The sequence below is a fragment of the Pan troglodytes genome, chromosome 8 (genome assembly GCF_028858775.2).
Source record: "Pan troglodytes isolate AG18354 chromosome 8, NHGRI_mPanTro3-v2.0_pri, whole genome shotgun sequence".
Classification (NCBI taxonomy): Eukaryota; Metazoa; Chordata; class Mammalia; order Primates; family Hominidae; genus Pan; species Pan troglodytes.
Window position 1 is genome coordinate 40,008,434 of NC_072406.2, and position 13,028 is coordinate 40,021,461.

The following is a 13,028-nucleotide window of genomic DNA, read 5'->3' on the forward strand; positions in this document are numbered from 1 at the left end:
TAGTGACTTATAAGTGTTTGTGGTTTACTTGTTTTTCAGTTCCTACTACTAGAGCATAAGCCCCCACCTTGTATATGCAGTGTCTAACAGCCAAGCACATGGTTGGTACTCAATAAACAGAAATTTATTCAAGCTCAAACATTTAAAATCTCATTGGGAAGGTCTCAAGTGTCAACTCACTATATTCCTATAGGATATCTCCAGTAACTGTCTACTGAAACTTATACCCCAAATTAGAAATCCACATTCCTGTTCCAACTTTCCCTTTCTTTTCTTGACACTACTGCCTTCACGTTTACAAAAAGTACCCTGAATATTTATTGTCACTGGAAATGATTTTGAAAATCATTTCTACTTATTACACTACCACTCAACCAAATTGTTATTATTTTCCATATTCTTCTTTCTCCTGAAATGTTCCCTGCAGATCTATACAAATATATATTAATACTTTAAAGTACCAGGCATTATCTTTTCAAGTTCTAAGTTGTCAAAAAACAAAAAAAAAAACAAAAAAAACTACATTCCAAACTGTTTCTCTCTGAATCTCATTAGGATTTTTACTCATCCATACATAACACAGAATCATACACTTGGCCATAGGCTAACCTGAAATAATTCTTTCTTTCTTTCTTTCTTTTTTTTTGAGATGCAGTCTTGCTCTGTTGCCAGGATGGAGTGCAGCAGTGCGATCTCAGCTCACTACAACCTCTGCCTCCCGGGTTCAAGCGATTCCCCTGCCTCAGCCTCCCGAGTAGTGACTACAGGCACACGCCACCACACCCAACTAATTTTTTGTATTTTTGTAGAGATGGGATTTCACCATGTTGGCCAGGATGGTCTCCATATCCTGACCTCATGATCCGCCAGCCTCGGCCTCCCAAAGTGCTGGGATTACAGGCATGAGCCACCTTGCCTGGCCGACCTGAAATAATTCTTTAGTTTTTAGATAAACTTAACTTCAGAACCCATACTGATTCCATGTGACTTCTAAGCCTTTTCTTTTCTTTTTTTTTTTGCACTATCTTTCACTGGATTCTTAAATGAATCTTGCAAATTAGCAGAATTATACTATGCAGCAGTAATATATTTAGCACATACTTTACTAATTATGAACTGAAAAATATAAGAAAGTAGTTCCTTATGGATGTATGCAGAGGTAAAAAAGTCAAGTCAAAGCATCTCTTTATGTTTTAACATCACTCAATGCTTATATTTTAAAATAATAGTAACAACCATAGAAAGTACCTCAGAATCCCAAGGTGATTCTATATCTTCCTCTTGTCCTAATCCTAATGCGGACATCATATCTATCAAATGTGATACACAGATATATTCATGAGAACATTTACTATTGTAAATTTTAAATACATAATTAAATAAATATACAAGTCTATCTCCATTCATGAATATTTCAATAAAATAAAAATAATAGCAAAAAAAGAATTTCACAAGGTTGATGCAATCTCAGGAAAAAATTGATAATATGAAGAAAGACAGCAAAAGAAAAATATTTTTTAAATGAATATAATATTTGGGTCTGCATATGTTAATTGGTTGTCTTAGAATAGAATTTTTTTTTTTTTTTTTGAGACAGAGTCTTGCTCTGACGCCCAGGCTGGAGTGCAGTGGTGCAATCTCAGCCCACTGCAACTTCTGTCTCCCAGGTTCAAGCAATTCTTTGCCTCAGCCTCCCGAGTACCTGGGATTATAGGCACGCACCACCACACCCAGCTAATGTTTGTATTTTTAGTAGAGATGGGGTTTCATCATGTTGGCTAGGCTGGTCTCGAACTCCTGACCTCAGGTGATCCACCCGCCTCAGCCTCCCAAAGTGCTGGGATAACAGGTGTGAGCCACATCTGGACCCCAGAATAGAACTTAAGGATAGAAAAATATTCAGAGATATCCACTAACTTACCACTTCTATTATTTTTGTGCACTTCATCAACATAAGTCAAATTGTCATTATTTGTTTGCTCTAGTGGAGCACTTTCAATAATATCAATACCATTTTCTTTTTTTCCAATGCCTGGCTTTGTTGGTTCTTCCTATTAAAAAAAAAAAAATTCAGACAACACTGTATTTATTCACTTACCCATTCAATCACTGTATTAGTCCGTACTTGCACTACCATAAAGAAATACCTGGTCATCCAAGATGGGGGCATAGTTTTTTTTTTAAAAGAAACACCTGACAGGGTAATTTATGAAGAAAAGAGGTTTCACTGGCTCGTGGTTCTGCAGGCTGTATAGGAGGCATAGCAGCTTCTGCTTCTGGGGAGGCCTCGGGAAGCTTATAATCACAGCAGAAGGCAAAGAGGGGGCAGGTGTCTCACATGGCAGAGCCAGGGCAAGAGAGCAAGGTGGGGAGGTGCTGCACACTTTTAAAGAAGCAGATCCCACGAGAACTCACTTGCTATCTCAAGGACAGGACCAATGGGGATAGTGCTAAACCATTCACTAGAAATCTGCCCGTGATCCAATCAACTCCCACCAGGTCCCACCTCCAACACTGGGGATTACATTTCAATATGAGATTTGGGGCAGGACACACATCCAAACTATACCAGTCAGTAAGACAATAAGCACTTATGTGTCTATCACATCATAGGCACTATCCTGGGAAAAACTAAAAATATAAACAGAAGACAGATTCTGTCCTATATTCATCAAGTGCGGGTAGAGATAAATAAAAACAAGTAAGAACAGAAAAGAATAATTCACTAGTTCTACAACCGAAGTGAATAAAGGACAGTAAGGGCACAAAAGAGAACAGTCAGTTCCACCTGGGAAGCTCAGGAAATGATGCAAAGATAGGGCCATACTATGAGGTAGACCCAGTGCAGTGATATGGTTTGGCTCTGTGTCCCCACCCAAATCTCATCTTGAATTGTAATCCTCATGTGTCAAGCGAGAGACCAGAAGAGATAACTGGATCATGGGGTGGTTTCCCCCATGCTGTTCTCATGATAGTGAGTGAGTTCTCATGAGATCTGATGGTTTTACAAGTGTTTGGTAGTTCCTCCTGCATTAATTCACTCTCCTATGGCCTTGTGAAGAAGGTGCCTGCTTCCCTTTTGCCTTCCACCATGATTGTAAGTTTCCTGAGGCCTCCCCAGCCATGAGGAACTGAGAGTCAATTAAACTTCTTTCTGTTATACATTACCCAGTCCGGGGTATTTCTTTTTAGCAATGTGACAACAGAGTAATACATGCAGAGTGGGAATGTAAAAGGTTTCTAGACAGGGCACCATAAACAAAAGGATGAGGCATGAAACAACACGACAAATGAGGGTACCAAAGTAATGTGGTAAAACTGGAACACAGTCAGAGGGAACAGGATGAGGAGAAAAAACAGAAAAATCAGGCCAAACCACCAAGGACCTGTGTTATGCTAGAATGTGAACTTTCCCTTTCATGTACTGGGGATCCAGTCAGTAAGCAGGTGAGTTAGAGCATCACAAATACATTTCAGAAAGGTCACCCTGGCAGCAATGTAAACACAGATAAACATGGGGGTTGGGGGAGTGGTCAGGACAAAAATAGAAAAGATTATTCCAAAATTACAGGTCAGAAAGTGAACTGTCACATTTTCTTTGGGCATCCTAAAAAAAAAAAAAGTGAATTGCAATAATAAGATATGAGAAACGAGGTCGGGCGCAGCGCGGTGGCTCACACCTGTAATCCCAGCACTTTGAGAGGCCAAGAAGTGGGCGGATCATGATGTCAGGAGTTCGAGACCAGCCTGGCCAATATGATGGAACCCTGTCTCTACTAAAAACACAAAAATTAGCTGGGTGTGGTGGCACATGCCCTGTAATCCTGGCTACTCGGGAGGCTGATGTAGGAGAATTGCTTAAATCCAGGAGGCAGAGCTTGCGGTGAGCAGAGGTGACACCATTGCGCTCTGACCTGGGCAACAGAGTGAGACGTCGTCTCAAAAAAAAAAAAAAAAAAAAGATATGAGAAATGATAAGCAGGTAGAAAATAAAAAACTTGGTGAGTGACTGGATTCGTAATTTGAGGGAAAACTGGAGTGCAAGATTTCTCCTGCTTCAATGTTTCAGTGCTACTTCCTAGGTGTTATTTACTAGGATGGGGAAACCAGAGGACAGAGTAAATTACAAAGAATCAGGAAAGGGTCAGGAACAATGTCCACAGTTTGGGACATACTAATATAAAATTTGAGGCACCCAGGGAACTTAGGTTTTTGGTGGGTTTTTTTTTCAGAGACAAGGTTTCACTGCGTTGCCCAGGCTGGTCACCAACCCCTGAGCTCAAGTGATCCACCAGCCTTCGCCTTCCCAAGTGCTGGAATTACAGGCATGAGCCACTGGACCCCGCCTACCCAGGGCATTTAGAAGACAGATTTGGATAAATACGTTTAGAGTAGAAGTAGATGACCTCAGGAAAAGCATATGGTCTTAAGTAGATAAATATTTGTAAATTACACTAAACTGGTAGAATTAAATAATATGAACCTACACAGAACTCTGAAATTTTGAAAATGAAAAGACAAAGAGGGAAAAAAACATGGGATTTAAGGTTTCAATTACATATTTCAACATTTGAGGATGGGTGCAGTGGGCCCCACCTGCAATCTTAGCACTTTGGGAGGTCAAGGTTGGAGGATCACTTAAGCCCAGTGGTTCAAAACCAGCCTGGATAATATAGCGAGACCCCATCTCTACAAAAAATAAATAAATAGCTAGGCATGGTGGTGCATGCCCATGGTCCCAGCTACTTGGGAAGCTGAAGCCAGACCCAGAAGATTTAAGCTTCAGTGAGCCTTGATCATGCCACTGCACTCCAGCCTGGGTAACAGAGACTCTGTATTTAAAAAAAAAAAAAAAAAAAAAAAAAAGGCCAGGCGTGGTGGCTCATGCCTGTAATCCCAGCACTTTGGGAGGCTGAGGTGGGCGGATCATTTGAGGCCGGGTGTTCAAGACCAGCCAACATAGCAAAACCCCATCTCTACTAAAAATATAAAAATTAGCCATGTTTGGAGGTACACACTTGTAGTCCCAGCTACTCAGAATGCAGAGGCACAAGAACTGCTTGAACCCAGGAAGCAGAGGTTGCAACGAGCTGAGATCCCGCCACTGCACTCCAGCCTAGGCGACAGAGCAAGACAGAGTCTCGCTTTGTCACCCAGGCTAGAGTGCAGTGGCGCGATCTCGGCTCATTGCAAGCTCTGCCTCCCAGGTTCACGCCATTCTCCTGCCTCAGCCTCCCCAGGAGCTGGGACTACAGGCGCCCGCCACCAAGCCCGGCTAATTTTTTGTATTTTTTTTTTTTTTTTTTTAGTAGGGACGGGGTTTCACCGTGTTGGCCAGGATGGTCTCGATCTCCTGACCTCGTGATCCGCCCGCCTCGGCCTGCCAAAGTGCTGGGATTACAGGCGTGAGCCACCGCACCCGGCCGGGACTACATTCATTTCTCTAACAATGCTTATACTAAAATTAATTTTCCCTAATTTTTTTCCCAAGATGACAGATGGGAGGCACTGTGACCAAGACTCTCCCTCTCGGAAAGGCAAAATAGTGTGTAGGGATTTGCGCTGCAAACTTTTTTCCAAGAAGCAACACAGGACCTTAACAGAAAAACTTAAAGAAACCAGAGACCCTGTGAAAGAACAGGCGGGCAGCAGTGTACACGATGAACCAGGTAGAAAATTGTGAGCCTCTAGAGTGTGAACGGCAGAGACGGTCCCTGGAACACACTTCCACTGGGAAGCCCGGCAATCCAGGCCACGGGGAAGCCCTAACTCCCCTTGCGCTGGAGCTGAGTGAGTGAGCAGTGGGGGGCACACAAGAAGAAGCGGCATCCCCATATACATTGCATGCATTCCCTGACTCCAGGAGGGACAGAGGGAAGCCATTCCTGATCCTACCTCACAGGCGTCCTGCCGGAAGTCAGCCAGCTGACCCAGGCTGCCGTCACAGGTGGAGAGAAGCTCCCAAATGAGAGCTGCCATATCATCTTGAGTGGGGATAACCCCGTCGGCCAGAACCACAGGGTGAACAAGAAGTGTGCCCAGGCTACAGGAGCTGGATGCCCCTTGTTCCACAGGCGGATCAGGAGGGGCATGGCTTGAAAGTGCGGTCTCTGTCCCTCAGGAAGGCTTATGGCCTGGGACAATTTTGAGTTCCAAGCACAAGCTGACTGGAACCCAGCTAGCTGCTGCCAGCAGAACCCTATAGGCGTGAGACCTGCCTTGCCAAGCCCGTGCTGCGTGAGACATACTGTCGCCTGATATCCCCAGCTCCTTCTGTGGATTCTTTTGTGCAGCAGAGGCAGCTGAGCTTCTCCCTGGAACATTACTCTAGCAGCCAGGGAACTGCCCTCTGATCCCCAATGGGGCCGCTCAGCTGCTTGCACCCACATGTGGGGAGCCAGAGTGTGGACTGGCCTCACCCAGCCCCCACCCGGCTTTGCCCTCCACCTGCCATGGTAGCATAACACAATGGACAGGGACTTTTGGGAGATCCATGGCCCCAACCATTGTCTGAGACTCCAGAGTATTTCCCTTGGGTAACCTAAGGCAAACAAATCCCACCACTACCACTGCAACTGGTGCTCTTTTGCAAGCGCCACCTCCTGGCTAAAACTCAACAAGCACAGCCCATCACAACATCTGCAAGCACAATGACACAGCACCAAGGAAGTAGGAAACTTCTGTGCATCTTCAGTTAATCACCACTGCCTGCATCTTTCTGGCTAACCAGGAGGTCCTGCATCTGTCTATGTGCCCAGCACATTAATACTACAGCTGGCATTTGAAAAAACACACAAAGGCTATTTGTAATGCAGGAAATCTCACAATCTACATCATTCCCCTTCCCACCCTATCAGAGCAGGTGCTGGTACCCGCTGCTGGGAGACTCGAGGACAGGTCATCTCACTGGATCCCTTGCAGACATTCCCCAGCACCACCCTGGAGTATGGCAGCCCACTGGGTGGCTAGACCCAGAGGAGCAGCAGGATTCACAGCAGCCAGGTTCTCAGGGGCTGCTACTCCCAGGGGAAGGAATGCACCACATTGAGAGGGCACCCCATGGGAAAAAAAGAAACCAGACTGCAGGCCTTCTGCTTGTGGGAAGTTTCCTTCAGCAGAGGGACAGGTGCAGTGCTGGGCTCAGTGGAGAAAATCTAGGGCTTTCCCTTAACAGGTAGCCCTGGGGCATGTGAAGGGTCTTGGAGAAGAGAACTTCTCCCTCTTGCCTACCACTGCAGACACAGCTGGGGCTTTTCCCATGACAGCATGATGTGGGTGCATCTGTAGACAGCCTTCCTGAAGCACTTCAGGGTGACTGCATCCCATAGGACTGCCCTCCACGCTCAGGCTTGCATGAGGACCACAATCCCTCTCTATATGGAACATCGATATTCCTGCAGATTAAAAAAGGTGCCTGTCTGATCTGATTAGCTGGAACACCAGGTCAGGAGTGTGACTGGGAGGCAGACTGCTTTCCTGTGGCTCCCTCCCTTCCCCTTGAAAACACTTTAGTGCATATCACTGAGAGCTCCCCCTGCCACATTTGTCAAGGCCAAACTTGGGGTACTGCATTTATCCACCTGCTTTAGCTGCAACCAGTTTTTACCCATGGGCGCCTTCAGCCTGAGGCCTGAAATGTTCAATCCAGTAAATAAAATACTGGGGAAAAAAATGTTTTAGGAAACAGAGTAGGCATCTGAATTTTTAAGTGCACAACACTGGAGAATGAGATAAGATTCGTGAGACTTCTGCCATTCCAGTCCCACAGGAAACAGTAAACCTGCTCACAGACCCAGTACATCGTTATTACTACCAACATCTGAGAAAATCATCACACAAAGATTCTCTGTAACGAAGCAGCTCACTACTACAAGGTCTTCACTACTGAAAGCACCCAGAGCTGAAGCTAGGTGACAATAAACTATAGACATTCAAGTCACATCCTCAAGGGGGGAAAAATCAATTAAAAAAAAAAACCCAGTCAAATCAAAAATAAATTCAAAAATAATTACAAGAAATAGTCCACCCAAATTAGAAGGAACCAGAAAAATAATTCTGGTAATATGAAAATACAGCATTCTATAATCCCCCTAAAAGATCACACTAACTCTCCAGCAATGGATACAAAACAAGATGAAATCTTTGAAATACCAGATAAAGAATTCAAAAGGTTGATTATTAAGTTACTCAAGAATATACAAGGGCAAGGTAAAAACCAACATAAATAAATTTTTAAAAACAATTCAGGATCTTAATGAAAAATTTTCTAAAGAGAAAGATATTTTAAAGAAAAACCAATCAGAACTTCTGGAAATGAAAGACACATTTAGGGAACTACAAAATGTAGTGGGGGGCTGGGCATGGTGGCTCACGCCTGCAATCCCAGCACTTTGGGAGGCCAAGGTGGGTGGATCGCTTGAGGTCAGGAGTTTGAGACCACCCTGGCCAACATGGCGAAACCCTGTCTCTACTAAAAATACAAAAATTAGCTGGACATGGTAGCATACACCTGTAATCCTAGCTACTAGGGAGGCTGAAGCAGGAGAAGTGCTTGAACCCAGGGGGTGGAGGTTGCAGTGAGCTGAGATCACACTACTCCAGCCTGGGTGACAGAGAGAGACTCTGTCTCGAGGGGGGAAAAGAAAAAAAGTAGTGGGAAGTTTTAACAGTAGGCTATGCCAAATAGAAGTAAGAACTTTAGGGTTTGAAGACAAGGCTTTCAAATTAATCCAATCAGACAAAAATAAAAAGAATAAAATAAAATAAATAAATAAGATTAAATAAAAAGAATTTTTAAAAATAACCTGTAAAGGAAAACCTATCAGACTAACAGCAGACTTCTCAGCAGAAACCTTAACAAGCCAGGAGGGATTGGAGTCCTATCTATAGTCTCCTTAAATAGGAAAAAAATCATCAGCCAAGAATTCTGTATCAAGCAAAACTAAGTTTCATAAATGAAGGAAAAATAAAGTCTTTCTTGAACAAGCAAATGCTGAGGGAATCTGTCAATACTAGACCAGCCCTACAAGAAATATTTATAAAAGTTCTCAATGTTGAAATAAAAGGTTGATACATAACAGAATAGAAACTTCTGAAAGCATACAATTCACAAAGTTTATAAAACAATAACATAATGGAGGAAACAAAGTCACTAGGTAACAATCAACACAATGACTGGAACAGCACCTCAGATCTCAATATTACCATTGAAGTAAATGGTCTAAATGCTCCACTTAAAAGATGCAGGTTGGCAGAATGGATTTTTAAAAATCACAAACCAAATTCTCTGCTGTTTTCAGGAGACACACCTATCATGTAAGGATTCCTATACTCTCAAGATAAAGGGGTGGAAAAAGATATTTCACACAAAGAGAAACCAAGAGTGAGCAGGAGTAGCTATTCCTATATCAGATAAAACAGAGTTTAAAGCAATGACAGTAAAAGTAGATAAAAATGGTCACTATATAACGATAAAAGGATTGATTCAACAAGAAGACCTAAGAATCCTAAATATATATGCACCTATCTTCAGAGCTCCCAGATTAATAAAACAATTACTACTAGACCTAAGAAAACCTAAGAAAAGAGATAGCCACACAATAATAGTACAGGATTTCAACACTCCACTGACAGCACTAGACAGGTCATCAAGGTAGAAAGCCAACAAAGAAACACTGGACTTAAACTGCACTCAAGAACAAATGAATCTAACAGATATTTACCAAACATTCTACCTGAGAACTGCAGAATATACATTCTTTTAATAAGCATATGGAACATTCTCCAAGATAGACCATATGATAGGCCACAAAACAACTCTTAATTTTAAAAAACTGAAATCATATGAAGTATCTTCTCAGACCACAGCAGAATACATAGATATCAATTCCAAAAGGAACCCTCAAAATTATACAAACATATGGTAATTCCCATTTAACTTAATGATCTGCTCCTGATTTCGGAGTTAATAATAAAATCAAGAAGGAAATTTTAAAATGTTTTGAAATAAATAACAGTGCTACAAATTATCAAAACCTCTTACAGCAAATCAGTACTAACATCACACCTCAGGAAATTAGAGAAACAAGGACAAACCAAACCCAAAGCTAGCAGAAGAAATGAAATAACAAAGATCAGAGCAGAGCTAAATGTATTTATAACCAAAAACACAATACAAAAGATCAATGAAACAAAAAGTTTGTTTTTTGTTTGTTTGGTTTTTTTTTTTTAGATGGAATTTCACTCTTGTCACCCAGGCTGAAGTGCAATGGCGTGATCTTGGCTCACTGCAACCTCCACCTCCTGGGTTCAAGTGATTCTCCTGCCTCAGCCTCCCAAGTAGCTGGGATTACAGGCACCCACCACCATGCCTGGCTAATTTTTCTGTATTTTTAGTAGAGACGGAGTTTCACTATGTTGGCCAGGCTGGTCTCGAACTCCTGACCTCAGGTGATCTGCCCGTCTAGGCCTCCCAAAGTGCTGGGATTACAGGTGTGAGCCACCGTGCCCAGCAGCATTTTTTTAAAGATAAACAGTTGATAGACCACTAGCTACATTAACTAAGAAAAGAGAGAAGATTCAAATAAGCTCAAGTAGGAATGAATGTGGAGACAGTATAACTGATACCACCGAAATACAAAAGATGGCTCAAGACTACTATAAAAACCTCTATGCACACAAACTAGAAAATCTAGAGGAAATTGAAAAATTCCGGGAAACATGTTAACTCCTCTAGCTTGAATCAGGAAAAAATAGAAATCCTGAACAGACCAGTAATAAGCAGTGAGATTGAATCAGTAATTTTTAAAACTGCCAACAAGAAAAATACCCAGGGCCACACGGATTCACAGCTAAATTCTACCAGACATTCAAAAAAGAACTGATAACAATTCTACTGAAACTACTCCAAAAGGTTGAGAAGGGGGAAATCCTCCCTAACTCACTCTATAAAGCCAGTATCACCCTAATACCAAAGCCAGAAAAGGACAAAACAAAAAAAGAAAACTGCAGACCAATATCTCTGATGAATATAGATACAAAAATCCTCAAGAAAATACTAGCAAACCGAATCCAACAGCACATCACAAAGTAATAATTCACCATGATCAAGTGGGTTTCATTTCAAGGATGCAGGGATGGTTCAACATATGCAAGTCTTAAATGTGATTCATCACATAAACAGAATTAGAAACAAAAACTGTATGATCATCTCAATAGATGCATCATTATGAGGATTGTTGGGGCAGGGGAAGGGTACATGAAAAAAGTTTTTTAAAAAACAACTTACCTTCATAAGACCAGGGTTTGCTAACGACTTGTGGGAAGGTTTTGGAAGAAGGTCAGGTGATTGATAGGTAGGATGAGAAAAGCCCTGGACTTTGATTGATGTTGTAGGAAGGCTTTCAACCACAACTTCATCTTGACTATCGGAATCTCTATCCTCAAACAAAGTTCTATTTCCTGTTCTCACAGTGCCATATGTTGCTTCTACTACAGTAAAAACAAAATAAAGAGTAAATGAAAATATATGTAATTAAGAATCAGTGAATAACACAAGAATAAGCAGTTTTCAAACAGCTTACAATTTTTCCTGGATTGCTGAGAAGCAGTCATTAGCTTTGCTAAGCTTGGTTTTGGGACATTCTAGAAAACAAAAATAAGAATAACAAGTTTTAAAAATAACAAGTATCAAATTTGATAAAATAATCGTAATAGATAGTCACCATTACTACATGATCTAACACAAAGAACACAGATTTTGGAGTCACTCAGATGTAGATTTAAACCTCAGTTCTGCCCTTTGCTACATCTTCTCATGGGGTAAGGATTATGACAGATGATACAGATATCCTCCAAAGGTTACTCCCCTTACCCCTAATTGATTATTATATAAATACTATGATATCTATTCGATTATTTTCTTTACCACAGTAGCCTAAAATGAAAATTTATTCCTAGGTAGAGTATTATAAAAGTCAAACATTAAAACATTTAAATTAATTACATATTATTTTCTGAAATGTGTATGCATGATTTATATTTGCATGAATTACCTCTTGTGAGAAAAACTGTGAGCATTTTGTTCTTAGTATATTTTATGAAAGTGGGTTGGCACTGCAAATAGTATAGGCTGCTTCTGTTCTGTCAAAAAGCTAAAAATAAATGATTGTATAAATTCAGCTCCTTACAAGAAACGGAGAAAAAAACAAAAATAATCCTTGTGGGGCAATGATTGCTGAACAAAAGCCACACATAACTACTAAATAGAAAGCTGCACCTAAATATGCTGCAAATGGAGACAGACATGGACTGAAATAACAGAACTGAAGAAATGTATTCTGCAAGGAAACATTTAGGCTGAGATAAATCATTTTTAAAAGATGAAAGTATAGGGAGAAAAAAAACAGAGGCATGACCAATCAAGTGTGAGCTTAAGTCAAGGAAGAAAAGGAAAAGCTTTAAGCATACTAAGGCACATGGAGAAACACAGACCTGTAACAGACTTTTGTTCATAGGATATCCCTGATAATACTGATTAGTATTTACAACCAGTTTTTTAAAAAATACTTCTGTAGTAAAGAGTTTAACTTTAAGTCATCCAATTAGTTAAAAATGATCATCTACTACTACCTGAAAGCTGTAACATTCTTACTACAGAGAGAGAAAAATGGAAAAAGATTTTAAAATCATAGTAGGAGTGCTTATCCATATAAACTTTGACCAAATTTCATATTTCCTCTATTGTAGGAAAACTTTTCCCAATATAATTTTCCTGTCACTATGTATTTTCCAGTATATTCTTTTTTTTGCAATCCCCACTCCCTCAAAGTACTTATCAATCCTTTGTTATTTACCAAAGTAAAAAAAAAAAAAAGAATTCAACTGGCCATATTTCTATAAAATGGCTTCCCCTGACCACCTTTCCATTACAAACAGAAAACAATGATAAGTAGACCACTGCTAAATTTTAAGAGAATACTATACGAAACTAGATTCAGAGTAAGAAAATTAAGTTCATGAGAGAGCAC

The 13,028-nt window shown here is 40.9% G+C and overlaps 1 protein-coding gene across 42 annotated transcripts in view; it reads right to left on the minus strand.

The window, feature by feature from the left end:
* ANKRD26 (ankyrin repeat domain containing 26) overlaps positions 1–13,028 on the minus strand; it is a 134,785-nt gene that overhangs the window by 100,280 nt on the left and 21,477 nt on the right. For 39 of the 42 annotated variants that reach the window (XM_063780515.1, XM_063780516.1, XM_054660854.2 and 36 more), the window contains 4 exons: positions 11,583–11,643; positions 11,288–11,490; positions 1,922–2,051; positions 1,249–1,310 (listed from right to left, as the gene is read on the minus strand). In XM_063780515.1, coding sequence (XP_063636585.1) covers positions 1,249–1,310; positions 1,922–2,051; positions 11,288–11,490; positions 11,583–11,643 — 456 coding nt within the window. The remainder of the gene's footprint in view (positions 1–1,248; positions 1,311–1,921; positions 2,052–11,287; positions 11,491–11,582; positions 11,644–13,028) is intronic. The other 3 variants (XM_063780540.1, XM_063780524.1, XM_063780534.1) reach the window with 1 other exon arrangement.